General features: G+C 46.0%; 2 protein-coding genes across 3 annotated transcripts in view; both read right to left on the bottom strand.

Annotated features, from left to right (window-relative positions):
• LOC144115204 (annexin-B12-like) overlaps positions 1-12621 on the bottom strand; it is a 43779-nt gene extending 31158 nt beyond the window's left edge. The window contains exons 1-5 of one of the 2 annotated variants that reach the window (XM_077649476.1): positions 12444-12621; positions 11025-11702; positions 5342-5365; positions 5156-5231; positions 3511-3605 (exon numbers count right to left, since the gene is read on the bottom strand). In XM_077649476.1, the coding sequence (XP_077505602.1) occupies positions 3511-3605; positions 5156-5231; positions 5342-5365; positions 11025-11681 (852 nt within the window). In that variant the 5' untranslated portion in view covers positions 11682-11702; positions 12444-12621. Of the gene's footprint in view, positions 1-3510; positions 3606-5155; positions 5232-5341; positions 5366-6044; positions 6475-11024; positions 11703-12443 lie in introns of those variants that run through there. The other variant, XM_077649477.1, reaches the window with a different exon arrangement.
• A 257-nt stretch (positions 12622-12878) lies between these two features.
• On the bottom strand, positions 12879-13949 carry Blos2 (biogenesis of lysosome-related organelles complex 1 subunit 2). Its single transcript, XM_077649478.1, has 4 exons — positions 13704-13949; positions 13373-13492; positions 13171-13275; positions 12879-13068 (listed from the first exon to the last, which is right to left on the bottom strand). The coding sequence occupies exons 1-4, from the start codon at positions 13801-13803 to the stop codon at positions 13037-13039; spliced, it is 357 nt and encodes a 118-aa protein (XP_077505604.1). The 5' UTR covers positions 13804-13949; the 3' UTR covers positions 12879-13036.
• Between the last annotated feature and the right edge of the window lie 4185 nt (positions 13950-18134).

The following is an 18134-nucleotide window of genomic DNA, read 5'->3' as shown; positions in this document are numbered from 1 at the left end:
TCCACTGCCATGCAGCAACGGATCAATGTTTATTTCACTGAACATCTTAATCTGAGAAACAACTACATCTGCAATACCTTGAAGACAAGCACTCTTCTGGCCACTGTTTCAAACACACGACACAAGCTGCCATCTTCTATAATTGATACAATGGGCACCATTATAGAAGTGCCATATGACTCACACTCCTGCCAATAAGACGACTTTCTCACAAGCTGATCACGTAGTCAACCTCAGGTTTGAAGTGTTGAGGCATGTGATTCACAATGAAGCGAATCTGTTAGCTTGCTTACAAAGAACATTTTCTAACAAACAGAACTTCAGCAAATCTACATCCGACATCAATAAATAAAGGTTTCTCCCTCAAATCTAGGTGAACTTTGTCAGCACACCCTTGTGCTTCTTCCCAGGTCATTTGAATCAAACTATGCCCCCTTTCCTTATCTCCATCATATGGGCTCCTAGAGGAAAGGTACCACCACAATCACTCCCACTGCTGCATCAGAAAGCAGACCCTGTCCCACTGATATCAGCATGCAATTTCCACTGAACACTGCCCATGATTACAGGCTATTGTAAAAGGGATACTATCTTCTGCACACATGTCAAGATAAAGGGTGAATGTCCTGCTGCATATCTGTTATTCATAGAATGCAAGTGGAAAGTCAGACAGCACAGTGGAAAGTCAGACAGCACACGCATACTATTTGACGCTGGCAGTCGCTATTGCTGTACACTGGAAAAGCATAGTCATAAAGAAAAGTTTGCAAGATGTGTCATTGCAGAAAATTTTTTCTATGCGATCAAGCAAAGAAGGTCAACAAGAAGTAATGAAGCACAAGGAGACAAGCGTGCTCCATTCTCTAACAAAATGCCAGCAGACTGATCTGCAATGCAACAAAGATATGAACTTTTTTCCACAAATCTGCACCCCACAAACTTTCGTCCATGAGTAGGATACACTAGGGCAAAAGCCATTCTTAACAAAAAAGCTGCTCAATAAATGCTCAGTTCTCAGCTGCGTTGCCTTGCACACACAACAATACACACAGAGTTCCAAGAATATAGTACATGCACTGGCAAGCCAATCGCTGAACACGAATATACTAGTGGTTAAAATAAAATGGATCTTAAATGCACAATTGCCCTTCTTTTTGCTAGGATTTCCGAGTATTCAAGCCACTACAAAGCAGACGCTGCTCACAAATCAAGTATGGAATACGAGACAAAAATATTTTTGTTCCTTTTTGCACAAAATTTACTCAACACAGGCAGGAATATTCAGCAACAATGCACTAAGCGATTTTGGAAAGGCAAACACTAGCATGGATGGCAATCCATAGGCAACAGAATATGTGCATAGCGGGCATAGGTTTGTTAAATCCGCTGAGTAGAACATGCCAGGTGACCCAAGGGCACATACAGAGAAATGAAAGGCAACATAACATACCAACACCCGCCTTCCTCTAGCTCCAGAATGAGGAAGTGCAACCGCATGACGCCAACAGAAACACCAGCATAAAAATTGTGTCTTCTCTGCACTTCAACATGAGAGTAGCTAAGGACCACCTTCCTGAGGGAGTACAGACATGGCTGCAATTACATGGCTGTGCAGCCCTCTACTAATCAACAGCTGGTAATGGCACACTATCCCCAGAACATCTCAGGCATGTTCCAAGGTACAGTTTGCACACTGGATTTTTTGATAATTGCTGTCCTGCACAAGACTTGCATCAAGAAAGCAAAAAAAAAAAGGGTTCACTGCTGGCCTGCACTTTAGATACAGTAAACCTCTAGCAGCTAACCTCACCTGGAACCTTGCAATTTTTCTACATGCTGCACTAGTCAAAGCTGAAGTGATCATGTTGTTCTTTGCTTTAACGCCATCATGACGGTAATAATAAACTTTTAAGCAGCACATCTAAAGAGTCAAAAATCCATTTCAGCTACGATTATGTGTTGTATAAAATCAGCTGTATGAGACACTATCAGGCCTGTCAGCAATGTCCAAGAGCTGTGATCAGTTCATAAAACATAGAAATAGAGTAGCACCTGCCAGCACTTGAATCAACTATTTGTGCGACCCGATACAAAGTTTGCTTCTAAAGTGGCCAGTGCACCTAGCAATGTCCACATGACCAGGTGAAGTCAGGCAAGAATACTTTACCACAATCAATACCACCCCGAACTCATCCTGCAAGATTTATTTACATATAATGATGTCACAGGTAGCATTGAAAATGAACTCAAACAGGCTATCTCAAGTTGCCTTTCTCAATTTAAAAAAAAAAGCAGATGAAAAGTGCAGCACAGTCTACAAAACCTTGGTAAAACAGCGCGGAAAAACACGAGGACGGAACAAACATGGCGACACGAGTGCCGACTTTCAGCTGGTGATTTATTACGCACGTGTGTTCATATACTATTGCGGCCAAACACTAAACAGAACAAAAAAAATTCAAGAAACACTGCGTCATCACTGAACATCTTAAATCTACCTTGCTGCAAATGCATGCTCCAAGCAGGTGATTTCGTGGTTAGCCAATGATAATGAGGGCTTGCTAATGCACGCTGCACCCCCCTTGTCAATGTGATATGCCTCTACTAGTTCCTTACTATCTGATCTTTATGTTTGAAGATGACTGATGTCTGATGAAGCAATGGGGCGCATGTGTGCTTACTTATTTGGCGCTGCACTGCAAGCAACCTAAGCACACATGCGCCCCATTGCTTCATCAGACATCAGTCATCTTCAAACATAAAGATCAGATAGTAAGGAACTAGTAGAGGCATATCACATTGACAAGGGGGTTGCAGCGTGCATTAGCAAGCCCTCATTATCATTGGCTAACCACGAAATCACCTGCTTGGAGCATGCATTTGCAGCAAGGTAGATTTTTAAGATGTTCAGTGATGACGCAGTGTTTCTTGAATTTTTTTTTGTTCTGTTTAGTGTTTGGCGGGAATAGTATATGTACACACGTGCGTAATAAATCACCAGTTGAAAGTCAGCCCTCGTGTCTTCGTGTTTGTTCAGTCCTCGTGTTTTGCGCGCTGTTTTACCATGGATAATAGTAACCAACTTGCTTAGCTTTCCGTACTTCTACAAAACCTGAACAGCACTTTCCAAGAGCCAATGAACAATGCATGAAGTTGCCTTTAGTGTCCCTTTATGTCATGCACTGGTCCTGGAACAATATTTTTACTATTTTTGTACAAATGAGATCATGTCTCAGTTTCAACTGAAAGGAGAACTGCTTGAACTGAACAGCCAGGAACACAGCTAGTATGCTACATGCCTGAGACACAGGTCTAATCATAACAGAAGTGGCCACACATCACTGCACACGTGCATAGTCCTCTGACGCACAGAGGCAAAGGCAGCAGGCACACTTTCCCCAAGATGACACACACCCTGACAGGCGAGCACAAGCAAGCAAGCAGGCCGTAAAGCACCTCTGCGGCATCTATCACACACACAGCAAACAATGGGGGCCCCTCCCAACTCACCCGTCCAAACAACTGCTTGTATGTTGTTGTGATCACCTGCCGCTGATCACTCGTCCTTTTGGCGAGAATAGCAATGATGGCAGCCTCATCGGTGCCTGCATGTACAAAACACACAAAAAAAGCAAGAATGAATGATTGCTGCCTGGCAAAGAAAAGTACAGCATTTATGCAATTCTCCCCATGTAAAAAAAAAAAATGAGTACACAGGTCCACTGCTACATAAATCGCATTCTACAGTTGATGCTCCCACGTTTTCAAAAAATGAAAATGCATGCGACTAGAATATCTGGAATTTTGAGCGCTTCATTTAAAACTTGCTTGTTTCTTTTTGCCAATGCCACCTTCTGACATGGTTAACCCAAGTTCACATAAACCGTAACTGCAGGTAGCATGATTGATTTCCCTTTCCACATTCCGCAAAACGTTTGTTTTGCACACAGCTTTCAAAAGCAGCCTCATTTTTATAAATTACGGCAGTTCACACTTTAGTTGACAGTACACGATCACATGGAATGTTCAAATGTTTAGCTGGTTGAAAGATCAAATTTACTTTAGTATACCAATTACAAAAGACAAACGTTACTTTCAAAAGATTACCCCCACTAAAACCATCTTCCTATAATGAATTCCTCACACTAAGTTCAATCATAGCCGACTGAGGCAGGCTAAATATCTTGTCTGAATACCGAAACTGAGCCATTAGAACTACTGTAATCATTTTATGTGTTTATACAATAAACATCTGAGGCTAAGCCTTGTTCAGTCAGTACACACCTAAACCTCCCCCCACCCCCCCCCACCCCCACCCCCCCCCCCCCCCCCAACTACCACAAACTGATGTGACAAAGCACTACGAGAACTCAAGCTGTAGTGGTACAAAAACAAAAGACATGTAATACTGTACTGTCGGCCGCAAAAGTTAGCGGGATCTGCAATGCATGGCCAAGTGAAGCAAAACTGCATTGCTGCGCCATCTACTGGTACAGAGCGCGGTGTCTAGACGCATGGCATGCCTGCAGTGGCAGTACTGTGATTGAGCTTCGACACCATGCGCTGGGACAGCAGATGGCACAGCAATGCAGTTTTGCTTCACTTGGCCACGCACCACAAATCCCACAAACTTTTGCGGCCGACAGTACACAACTGCAAAAGCACATTCCAGTCATCATGTTCTATTACTCTACACTGTGCAGATTTTTTTCGTTTGTAACTTCTCACAGTGGCTGTTTGTACTTGTGTAATTATTGTTTAAGATATCAATTTACAAGGCATATTCTCAATTTTGAATCTCATTTCCAGTTTGGCGACAAATCACTGCCTCATATAATATTAGGAAGTTCACATACTAGAAAGAACTAATTGTCATTTCCACCACACGTCACTGAACTGTGGCAGAGCCCTTAATATTGGTTCAATCATGTCAAACACAGCCAGGCAAGGTGGTAGATTAAGGACACCGGCCTGGAATTGCAGGGCACTGTTCCAAGCATATTATGCACTCAACCCCCCCCCCCCCCCCCTCACTGCAAACAGGACTGAAACACTACAATTTACCCAGAATGGCAATAACAAAGTTCATGCCCAGATCTCACACGTATATGCATACATGCATCCACAGTCAAATTAATGGAATTACAGGCATTACCAAAGCCCTTCATGGCCTTCCTGAGTGCCTGGGAATCATCCTGGGGGTTGAATCCTGGGTAGGGTCTGATGGTGGCCTGTTGGTGACACATGGACAGCATTACAGCCACATCATGAGCAGCCAACTTCTCTATAGAGCAGCACGCAGCAGGAGGAGCAAGAATATATGGCCGGCAACCAAACTTACCATGCTTCTTGCGTTGCCTAGACTCTGCAAGCAGAAAGACAAAACGAGGAAGAGTAAATAACGGTGTGCGCCGAGCCGACGGCACGGTATTTTCAAAGTGGGACAGAGCTAGGGGCGGGGCAACGTTGGACGGCGCCGCTACAGGAAATGAAACAGCAAACGAACTAACAAAAAAACCAGGAAACATGCGCAATGACGCGAAACCCACGTGACATGAGTCAAGTATCCTGCCAACCCTGCGCATTCGTTTTCCCTACAGCACTGAGCGAGTAAACACCGGATCTTGCACTGCGATGGGCGTTACGTGTTTCTCTCGCATAAATAATGCGAACCTTCGACAGACACAGCCGAGAATTAACCACACGAGGTAGCGAGGTCTACTAATGGCGGCGCGAAGGAAAGCCACGCCAAATGAGTGCCGCCGCCCGCAGGCAGAGCCGCACCGGGTCCGACGCGAGGAGTCCCAGATCGAACTAAGCAGCGTAACGCCGCTCGGCCAACCATAACGACCCCCACAGCAACGACGCACGCTGCGAGTGCCTGCGAGATGCCAGATCTACTGAGCATCGCTCAAACAGTGCCCGATCGTTCCGATCACGGCGCGAGCATCAGGCGGAAGTCCGCAGAGGAGACCTAAACACCACGGGAATACATGTTAAGATTTAAGCCGACACATCCGTGAATTAAAACCGACGCGGCTCACCCAACAGGCGCTGCCGATGCGATTTTCGTTCGGTAAAGCGGTCCCGCTGCGGTCGAACAGGAGCAGTCAACGCAAAAAACCTGGCCACACCTACTCCGCAACACGAGCAACTGGCCTCCTCTCGACGACCGTCAAGGCGAGGCGCAGGCGCGAGGCAATAAGCCGGACCGGCCCCGGCTGCAAGCTAAATGCGAGGCAAAGATGGCGCTGCGGACGCCAGATAAATTGTTGAACAAAGGGAGTAGCGGCAACCTTCCGAAGCCGGCCGCTGTGCGGCAGACTGCTCACAAATTTTGTTTAGGGGGCGGCGCGACATGCAGCGTCCGTAGATGTTTAAATAGGTCAACGAGATTCGATACGGTCGAAGATCGGGCAAAGCACTCGAACTGTGGGACGTGTCACCGATACAGAGCTTATTCACGTCCCTTTTGAATCGGGGCGTAAAACCGCGAACAACGCCCCTCGCAGGAAAAGCTGTACGACGGCTCGTGTAAAATATGGAAGTGGCACTTTTCGCACAGACGACACTTCATATTATACACTAGTGCAAGTGACACACCATGCCAAAGCAGTGTGCAATTAGTTTTAAGCATCACACCGTACGTTCTTTATGCACTACACCAAAAATTCAAGCGTTATTAGGCTCTGTTCACTTCGAGCGCGGAAACGTTATAATGTGTGCGTGTTTGTGTAAAGGCAACACGCCATTCCGTATCGAATACTGTAGTTACCGTGCTCGGCATACAGCGGTGATAAAACTCTTCCATACATGCAAAATGAACAGCTTGTACAGTCATTTTTGGCATGGAACGTTAACCGGGGCCAAAATGTCGCGCGTCTGTGCCCTGCGCAAGAAAGCCGACTTCACTTAAAATGGGGAAACATCAGTTACGTGTCGTGAGCGCGGCTTCCAGGAAAGAAAAAGGCGGAGAATGAATGAAGAAAAAAGATGCCGTGAGAGGAAAAGCAAAAAAAAAAAAGAGAAACGAACAAAGGTGGCAACGGCTGACAGAACGACCTCGAGAGTGGGCAACGCGCTTTCGCAAAGACAACTTGGCGAGCAGCGCGACTCCCTCCCCCTACAAATGCGCCGCCGACGAAATGCACGCGAGATTTGCTCCTGTGCCGTCTCGCGGAGCCACTCTTCCGCGCTTTCTTTCTTGGTCTTTTTTTTTGGGGGGGGCCGCTGTTGCGCGAAGCCGTATGGCGCCAGGATATCGACTTGGGCCGTCCGAAAGTTGGCTGGTTCCCAACGAGCTTTTCGCGCTCAGGACGCTAAAAATATGCGCATCAGACGACCACGTGGGAGAAGAAATAACTATGTAAGAGCAGGCAGGCGGCTTTTTTAGTGCTGTCTGCTCATCATCACACGTGCTGTTGGATGGGGAGGGAAATGGGAGTGGGGTGCAAAAAGCGACAAAATGACAAAATAAAGTGTGCACGCACTTAGCCTATGTCCCTTTCTTTTGTGTTTGTGCATGCCTATACATACCGGACGATTCTTTTTAATCTTTACTGCTTTATAAAAAAAACCGACTGACGGTCACGTGGGTGCTACACCATTATTGTGTTGGGCTCGGCAGAGAGAAGATAACAAGACAGCGGTCATGGTTATGGGTCTAATCAGGCGATATTTGTTATTCAGTCTTAATCATTCACTTTATGCTGCAATTACAGTTTTGAAGACTGTATTGATTCACGACTAATCCAATTTACAGGACTTGGCCAGTGCAATACATTTTGAGATATTCATCAATAAATTTTCTGTTTTTCGCACCTCATTTAGAAACAGAACACTCGGCACACACCAGAACTAGGCACAGGCCGAGAAAGAGCAGGGAATTCATTGATGAATATTTCAAGACCTATTGCAACATGCAGAATATGTGATTTGCGAGGGTTTAACGTCCCAAAGCAACTCAGGCTATGAGGGGTGCCGCAGTGAAGGGCTCCGGAAATTTTTACCACCTGGGGTCTTTAAAGCGCACTGACATTGCAGAGTACATGGGCCTCTAGAATTTCGCCTCCTCCATCAAAATTCAACCGCATCGAACCCGCGTCTTTGGGGTCAGCAGCCGAGCACCATAACCACTGAGCCACCGCGGCGGTACACATGTAAAATAAAGTAAATAAATAAGAAGCTGATTAATCATTTTTGGCTAATTAGTCACATAACTGTGACCGCTATCTTATCATGTGTCCATCGAGCCCAACACACGCTCTGGGAAGGTAGCATCCATGTGACCATCAGCATCATTTTAAAAATCAAAAACAACTGCCCGATTTATGGTATGGCACAGTATGCAGTATTTGGTGTTCCAAAGCCACATGCAGGCTATGGTGGATGGGGGTTAATTTTAATTGCCTGGAGTTCTTTAATGTGCACACACAGCACACTGCACTTCTACATTTCGCCTCCAATAAAATATGTCCGTCACAGCCAAGATTTCATCCTGGAGCCTTGGGCTCAGCAGCCGAACACCAAAGCCACTGAGCCACCGTGGTGGTGCATGCATGCATGCGCAACAGGGTTGGGGGTGGAAGGATGTTTTGATGGTAGCATAAACCATAACTCTGCTCAATATCAATACATATAATGCAGCTGTTTTTTTTGCAATCACAAACAGAACCCAAACTGTTACAAGAAAAAGCCATGAAAAACGGGGGTGGAGACACAGGCTGTGAAATTGTCTAGTGATTATAGGTGCCTTCTTCACTGGTTCTCATGTATGCAGAAAAGTCTCACCAATGAAACGCCTTTTTGATGCAGCACTGTCTGCAAGCACCATTACCCCAACCCCTGCTAATAATGGTCAATAATGTTTACAGACACAGTACAATAGCTCAGCTGCAATTTGTTTTTTCAGTTTGGAATGGGGGGGGGGGATCCAAGATGTGTTGGAACCTATAGAAAGATGGAAGAGTCGAGCAAACTAAAGTTTATATATGGTTTAAGGTCACATTTTATAGAAATGGCTTCAACCCAGCAGCTCTGCCCTCTCCTAGTGGCCTACAATCCTGGCACATTACGTTGCTGAGGAACAACTCCTACATACACCATGACAACATTTTTAGTCACTGCAATACTCTATTTAAGGGAAACGTGGGTGAAAGAACTATTTTTGCAAAAAACTCGCATTTTTGGTTTTTGTTTGCTTCATTAAATAAAAGCTCTCTTTCATGTCCATCAATACCAGCGCCGAATGCAGACATTAAATTACTTAAACCTCAGATGTATGCAAGCCAAGTAACCAAAAAATGAGCACAATTGAGCTATTTTCATGACAAAACAAATTTGAATGGCTGTGTTTCCCGCCGCTATTGCAGTTCTGCAGGCAGGTACAGGAAGCCTTGTTTCAGACGCATCCTCTGGCAGTTACGTAGCTCGAAAAAGAAATTAGAAACTAGTGTTTTTTCGGTTCCCAGAAACTGCACTGCCACTTTCTTTTTATACTTGGTATGCATCTTTCTCTGTTTATCATTCTCGTGCAACCTCAGCATTTGTGCACAACATTATTGCACTTACTCTCATCGCATCACAATGAAATCTGGTTTGTATATGCTCAACTATATGCAGAAAGCTATTCTATTTTTACTACAATTTATATTTGCAAATGGGATTCAAATTTTTTACAACCAATGTAGTCCCATAATAAAGACATTCTGAAGAGTTACTTTTTAAAAATTCATAACTTTTAAACATCACGCTTTTTCCTCATTGGATAAAAGGAATTGGTGAGCGAAATGAGATATTACTCAGTGCGGTCGTGTGCACCTAGTACTGACGACAAATAGGTGCACAAAAACACCCCTATATATATAAAATGCATGACTTGCAAAAATTGACAGCAGGTTTAAAAAGAACAGGCAGAAATCTCAACCGTGAAATTTTTAGTCATCTGGAACAAACATTAGGAAAAAGTTTTTGTTCTGGAGCATGTCTCCTTCACAATGCATTTAGCATCAGTATATTAGCGAACATACAAAATTCTTGCTGGAACTCTGTGCAGGCACCCTGCTAACAGTTTAGAGCATTTGCACAATCAGATATCTACAGAGCCAAACACCAATTAATGTAGAAGCTTGGGTCGTTAAGGGAACATCCATTAACTTCAGTCATTAACTTGGAAAGCAATACCACTGCTTGCGCCCAGTAAGCTGAATGCACCACAGAGCATTACTGAAAATACCTATACTTTTGCAATGTGCACAAGATAATGTCAAAAAAGCAGCTTCTTGCATGAAAATGTCACACGGATAAGCCCAAAGCAGCAGAATATAATGCTCCACTGCCTCAACCAGCGTTCCCATTTATGGGTTAATTTTCAACATATAGTTATATGCAGCCCGCAGCTTGAGAGAAATTATTCAGCAGACGTCATGAATCTTGACAGGTGAAAAATATTCAACATGAACCTAAGCTACCACAAACAAATATTGCAAAATAGCAAGGCAGCTCACAAGATATGCTCAAATCATCAGACAACCCTAAAGATGAAGCATACTGCCACAAGAGAACTACTATCAATATACTGAAACCAATTTTTTTTTAACTGCCAATGCTCAAAACTAGATCAGCTTTAGCTCCATCAATTCAAATTACAGCTATTCACACAGATCAGCACTATGCAGCAAATATTTTGAGATAACTGACATTCCCATAAACATCTCGAATTCATTATTCAAGCAACATGCCTAGTGCTTGGCAGGGCTTATTAACAACTGTGGCGAGCTACGCCTACGCATGCAATATACCTAAGTGCTACCAGTTCTAGTTTGTGCAACCGCTAAAGCTGTAGCAGCTTCAGCTGTTGCAGTAAACAGCACCGAGTAAATGTGAAAGCCCCATGAACTGTGGCATTAATGTTGATGCTTACTAGCAAAGTATGAATTAAGTGCGAAACTCACTGTTACTGAGACAGTGTGTGATGAATTAGAATGCTACTAACTCACCTCGTTTTCACAAACACTATTACTTACATCGCGCAAACGCTGTCCTGTGTAGGAAGCTGAGTGAGTAACTTGAGCAGCACTGGAGTAGCTGGGCGCCGCCCCATAAGCTGCTGCTCCATAAGATGCGCCATAACCACCAGTATGGCCTGCTGAACCCGCACTAGGGTAGCCTGCCGAAGGATATGGGCTAGGAGCTGCCTGCGTTGCAGGATAGCTTGCAGCTGACACCGGTGCAGGGTAGCTGCTCTGCCCTGTTGGGTACCCAGGGTACCCCTGCGTGGAACTCGGATACCCAGTGGCCGCAGGCTGTGGGTAGCCAGGCTGGCTTGGGTAACTGGGCTGGCTTGGATAACCAGGTTGGCTAGGGCAGCCAGGTTGACTGGGATAACCAGGCTGGGTGGGATAACCAGGCTGGGTGGGATAACCAGGCTGGGTGGGATAGCCAGGTTGGCTTGGGTAGCTGGGCTGTGGTGCAAAACCTGGCTGGGTTGGTGGGAACCCTGGCGATGAAGATTGGGGGTATGCTTGATTTGGCATTTGGGGTGGGTAACCAGGAGCTGGCTGAGTAACGGGCGGTGCTGCATAGACGGCACCCATGGGGTAAACAGTCCTGTCTTGAGATGGGTAGCCTGGATAACCAGGTTGGGGAGGATATGGGCTCCCACTTCCACCAGGATAGCTCATTGTGTCCTGCTAGACTTGGCACTGGAAAAGCAGTGGCAACGGGCCATGGGAGTGGCATACAAGTGGAGTATTTAATCAATACTGCGGTTCGTTAGAAACCCTCTTTTGCACTGCATACACAAACTGCAAAAACACTTGCGTCAAAAGCCCTTCACAGTACCTTGCTTTCTTGTACAAACAGAAAACGTGATATGAAAGACATGACGCCCTCTGTATTGATGACAGAGCGGCGCACAGCTTTATTCTCAGGAAACGGCCAAGTTTTATCAGTTTGCGCAACAGGTATAGAAGTTTGCAGCTCATCCCTTCTTCCCTCATACTAGACGAATGCTCACGTACATCACATGAAACCGATAAAATCGTACCACCGTACAGCAACGACGTAGTACTGCCAAATGCGCCTCGCGTGGAACATGAGCCAAGCTTACGTCACAAGGAAACGCGGGACGTCCCCGGCCGGCAGCCGGATTGGGCGTATACGAACGGTTTGTTTACAGACACGCAAACCAATTTGCGCGTGAAAAAAAAAGAAAGGCTCTTGCTATGCAACCAAGAAGTCAGTTGAATAGAACAGCAACCACAGTATGACGAGAGAACATAGCCATTATTCAGTACAACAAAACAAGAAACCTCGCAAATTTTAAATCTAATGTCATCTGCTGCCGGACAAAAATAGAGCGGATAAAAGGTGGCTGACAGGAATCCACTTACAGAACGATTGTTTGATAATTATCACGGGAGAAATAATCAGAGTACACTCACCCAAGTTTCGACTACTTTTACACAGTTGGAGCGCACGCACCCTTAAAAAATAACCGAAACGAAAGTCACCGCTGCAGTCTTGGCACAGAATTAACAGCTCGTCGGTTTACCTCGGCGGCCGCAGCGACACAACGGCAGCACCTTTCAGCAGGGTGCTTGCAGCGATGACGCTCGGATTGCGCACTCATTGCGGAGCGTGATTCACTGATATAGAGTGTTCATTGACGTCTCAAGCGAGTCACTTGTCCGGTCAACACAGTTATGACGGGCTCACGCCACTGCTTTCTTTTTTTACACGTAAGATCGCTAGACCACTCTGCAGCAACTTGGGCACCTTACGGTCGATAGCACAGTTTTGTAGTCACGTGCGCAGTGCATAGTGTCAAAACAGTGCGCGCAAAAAGTTTTTTTTTTAGCTTTCTGAGGCAACAAATATTACATTGCCAGACGATCTGTTTTTATTATAAAGCCACTACAACGCAGCTGGATCCGGCAGACGATCCCAAGAACAGGACCAGCGACTTTCCAAATCGATGCCATGACGATGTTACAAGAGCACCACTTGCAATTTTTCACTTCTCAGTCCTTCACTTTCAGCGTTTCTCAAGGGCCTTAAACTTTGCTTCTGAAAAAACAAAACAAAAGAAAGCAATGCGAGTAATGCAGCGGCATCGGCGGCATCTTGTAAACGACGCGCACCTTAGAAACTGAGTTTACACCACCTTACCAAGACGTTTAGAATAAGCGTCCAGCTTGTACGCTGCTTGTTCTAGCTTGGTAACGCTGTCTTCGACTTGGTCGATCTGGTCCAAGTATGGTTTGAGGCACCGATCTACAAGCAGGAAGACAACGCTCAGTTTTTCTCTAAACGAGCTCTGTCACGAACACGCGTGTATACGCGGGTGAACCGCTGCGTTTCTCCCACTCACATTTTTCGTTGAGGTCTTTCAGGGCTTTTGTGACGTTGCCGGCAATCTGCTTCATGTCACTATACTTAGTTATTGTCAATTTGTTCATTTCTTCCGTTAACCTATAATCGTCTAACGTAGCTGCAAAACACCAACAAAAAATGAGGCGAGTTGATACAACATAGAATGTTGCTCACGTTTGAGCAGTTTTCTGGAAAGACTTAACTCTCTGTGACATGCAGCTTAAACGTGATTTGATTCGGGAGTGACTGTTATATTTAGCAATCATTAGAATACTGCACGCATCGTAAGCAAGGTCCCAAATCATGACACCAGCTGATTTGTAACTCACATGAAAGCTCGGCTTGTATGTATTCCCCCGTTTTTTCAAACATCGTGGCGGCTAGCTCATTTAACTTCGGCGATTCTGTAGCTTCATCGCCGGATTCCATGACAAGACCTATCAGCAGCTGCAGATGAGCTGCAAATAAATGGAAACAAAACAAAACGGCCCAGTAAACTACGCTGCGCTGAGCAACGCGCCTACCGCTGCCTACCGCATCGGGCGGTTGTCAGCGCTGGCGCTGCTGTTTGGCGTCGCTGGCTCATTGTTGCTGGCTGGCTGGCTGAGATGAGATCTGCTGAGTGTCGAAGTTCTTTTAAGTTTTGCTTTTAATTACTACAAACTGCAGTAAATTCTGGCATAGCGTTCATCTTGTAGCCTCTAATTGTGAATTTTTATTAGCATTTTATGTTTATTTATTAGCAGTCACACTTACTGACATTGACCAGCTCTTCGGCGCCAAATTTGATTTTTGTATCCGAATTCACAGATATCAATATGTTGCAAGCAACGAGCTTGCGAAAATCGAAACCAGTAAAAAACATGCCGTCAATACATGCCGTAAATACATGCCGCCCAAACAGTCCAAGTTCAGCTTACATGCGCAGTATTACGCCCGAAAACTTGGTCACTGCTGGCAGCGATCATGCCGGCTTCGGATGATGACGTATGCTTGGTAGTCACCCGCTTCAAATATGCTCACTTCGTGGCCATGGTCAAACATATTTAGCACTCGGAAAGAAGGAAATACGAAGAAAGAGCCAACATGCTAGCACTGAGATTCTGAAAGCACGGCGCGCGAAGTGACATATAATATCAGAGCCCATCAGTTTGTATATTTCTCAAAATAATGGTTAAAGCCTATCTCTACCCTAACATGGATCTTCAAGAGAATGTGTCTTGCCAGTTCTGAAAGCTGAAGCTGCCGCAACGAAGCTAGAAATCTTAAAGGACACAAATAAAAATGTAAGAACGTTTGACCGAAACAAAGGAATAAAATGACTAATATTTCGGCGCTACATGTTATACAGTTTGGAAAGCCGCTTTCATCCAACCTTTTGATTTGCTCACTGAGGCTGTCTTTCGCCACATGCCCAGACTATTTCGTTATTCTCTGGAGCACGCAAGACTGCCACGCTTCTTTAGACTTTCGAATGGCTCGAGTCGTACCGCGCAAAGCGTCTTATAATTTCCACCACGTGTGGTTTTAGTTGCAATTTGAGGTCTGGCTTGGTTTCAGTTTTGTGGGGTTTAACGTCCAAATCTACTCAGGCTATGAGGGACGCCGCAGTGGAGGGCTTGGAATAATTTCGACCACCTGGGTTTCTTCAACGTGCATTGACATCACAGAGTACATGGGCTTGCAACCACCGTGGCCGGGATCGAATCCGCGTCTTTCGGGTCAGCAGCCGAGCACCATAACCGCAGAGCCAAAGCGGCGGCTTTTTGAGCATTAGAGGTCGACGAATAGTATCATGCATCTACTTCTCTGGCATCTCGTGCGTGAAGCCAAGTCCCACGAATATTCGCTTGAAAATGGCTACGATCTCTCCGGCGTCCGCAGCGCCGACAAGCCTAACAGAAAGGCAAGCCAAAACGAGAGAACTTGGCGACCCCAACTTTGCTCAATTCCATTTTTATGGCGTGGTCTTCTTTAGCCCCGTACAGGTTGGAAACCACGCGAGCCGGTGCCAGTGCGTCTTCTCTGCGCTGCATATACCACCGCAACGGTGGCGTAGTCGTTTGAGCATCCGCCTCGCATGCGGGAGGTGCGGAGTTGGATCCCCAGTGCCGCCGGGTACACACCGGTGATACAATGGGTACAAGCTTTCCCCTGGTCTGGTGCTCGGCTTCTTTAGGGTGAAATGCTTGGGAAATCGGCTTTGACTCAACCTTGAGTAGAAGAAACAACCTTGTGACGTGGCGCTCTTTGGCCACAGATGCCCTTGCGCCATAAAAAATTATCATCATCATCATCCCTTTGTATACAAGGTTTGGTTTGGTTTAATTTATGAGGGTTTAACGTCCCAAAGCGACTCAGGATATGAGGGACGCCGTAGTGAAGGGCTCCGGAAATTTCAACCAACTGGGGTTCTTTAACGTGCACTGACATCGCACAGTACACGGGCCTCTGGAATTTCGCCTCCATCGAAATACGACCGTCGCGGCCGGGATCGAACCCGCGTCTTTCGTGCCAGCAGCCGAGCGCCATAACCACTCAGCCACCGCGGCGGCCTTCGTATACAAGGATTCGAAGTATAACATGTTGGGAGTCCATGAAACAACTAATGCTTGTCCCACAGATCGACATTTTGGGACCTTGTGCACGCCTCCAAATTTGTCGATACTTTATTCAACTGCTATTGAATCTCATCGTAGTGTCATGGCTTTCATGTCGGCGGAAGTGCCCGCGCAGAGTTCTGAGCGTTCTTTTCTACGGCGGCGCGATTGCCTTTTGCTCTGTCCCTTGCAAGGAATGCAAATGCCTCTTTTATGTCTGGCTGTGAGCCTAATTGGTAAGGTAATGTAGTGTTAGATGGCGAAAACCTGCACCAGTGTTTACAAAAAAAAAGACGCTACTAAATGAATCGTAAATAAAAATCTCCCCCCCCCCCTTGCCCCTACCCAAATTCGCCACTGAGCTCAACTGTAGATATGGCATGCGAAAGTTTGTTCCATTCAATTCAATGAAATTCTTTCGGTAAAAGAAGGTTCAGTGCAACGCAGAAAAAGATTTACACATACCGCCTTCGAGCCTACATTTCTTTGCGACTGAGCGGCTTAATTGGCCCAGCACACACTCGTGCAGCTATCTAATCGCCACCTGCGACAGTTTATTGGGGACGCTCTACTGCAGCTGTATCCCTGAGCCGGTCGTGCGCTCGCGAGTGTTTCTGCGCTGTTTGTGTCTGCAGTGCACGCACCGTCTCATCTATCAGTTCCACTTCGTATCGGACAAAAAGGTTGCAATTGTGCCTGGTAGGCGAGTTATCTCCAGGGACTGACTTCACTAGGGAAACAGACCGCAGTACTCGCGGACTAGTACTTGCGTGCGAAGAAAGGGCAGGAAATTCCCCCGAGGACTTTGGGAACAGTGTGTTATCGGAAGAAAGGCGAGACAAACATATAAGCGCTATCAAGAGGAAGCAGTTAAACGCCGTCAAACGCACGCCCCCTTACACAGGAAGCTTTCCGGACAAATACTGGGCAGGGAGAGGAGAGGACAAGTGGAGTCAACTTTTTGATTTACGTGTTTCGCGCACTTTTAATGACTGAGAAAAATGCTTTTTACAGAGTTAGACCATATAGTCGGTCAACTGTTACATCCCTCCCCTCTTATGTCATTTTTGTCAGCCGTCTTCTTCATTTTTGACAACACATGCGCCAGTCGGCCCAGGTTACCAATATGGACGAGATGTGTGCAATATTCTTCTATGCTTCATCAGCAGCGTCTCGAATAGACCGTGCGTAGCAGGATTGTTTCGTGTCGGGTTGGGCTTAGGGGGCAGGCCTGCATATGTCGCGGGCACCAAGCATGGGACTGCGGCCTATGCCAACGTGGCCAATACGTTTTCCATGACAAGCGGTGCGGGGCTTATGTGCCGGGAGTAATCGGAACACTGGTTACTCCCGGGTTCGTCCGGAACTGTAAAAGTGAAAATAAGAGCCCAGAAGGAGCGTACGGGTGGAGGATAGAGAGAAAGAGAAGGTAAGAAAATAAGGCATCGCAGTCGTTGTTGCATCCACAGGATCTAATTTTCACGAAACCTGCCAAAGGGCTTGCCGGCGGAAAGAGGCTGCAACTCACTGGCGCAATTTACGTTCGATAGGTGACTGTTTTAATGGCAGTTAGTAATGAACGACGGCAAAACAAACAGCTGAAAAGCTGAGGCACACTCCCGAGCCATCTGCCCGAACTGTTCACTCTATGCAGTGACGTAGTTCAGCATCTGCACGTTTCGCGAGAGACGAGTACGCGTGAAAATCCCAACCCAACACAACACAACACAAATGATTTTCTGACGGCGGTGACCACAATCTGAAAGAATGATAAAGGATGAGACAAGGAAAAATGATTGCGATAAGTACATGAGAGCTGCCATAAAGACTGCAAAGGAAAGCGTATGGTTTTCCAAAAAGCTGCGGAGCATTTTCTTTCTTTATTATTTTGAGGTGGTCATGGTCGCGGTGAAGTAGTTGTTAAATATATAACTATTTCTTGGTTTTTGCTCCCAAGCGAGAACGCACGCAAGGATGATACACAAGTCGTCAATAGCTGTATCAAGTAAAATTCACCAGTAGCCGCCGCGGTGGCTTAGCTGGTCATGGTGCTCGGCTGCTGACACAAAAGACGTGGGTTCGATCCCGGCCGCGGCGCTCGCATTTCAGTGGGGGCGAAATTCTATACAGGCCTGTGTACTGTGCGTTGTCAGTGCACGC

The sequence above is a fragment of the Amblyomma americanum genome, chromosome 1, assembly GCF_052857255.1.
Source record: "Amblyomma americanum isolate KBUSLIRL-KWMA chromosome 1, ASM5285725v1, whole genome shotgun sequence".
In the NCBI taxonomy this organism is placed as follows: Eukaryota; Metazoa; Arthropoda; class Arachnida; order Ixodida; family Ixodidae; genus Amblyomma; species Amblyomma americanum.
This window is presented reverse-complemented; position numbering and strand designations above follow the sequence as displayed.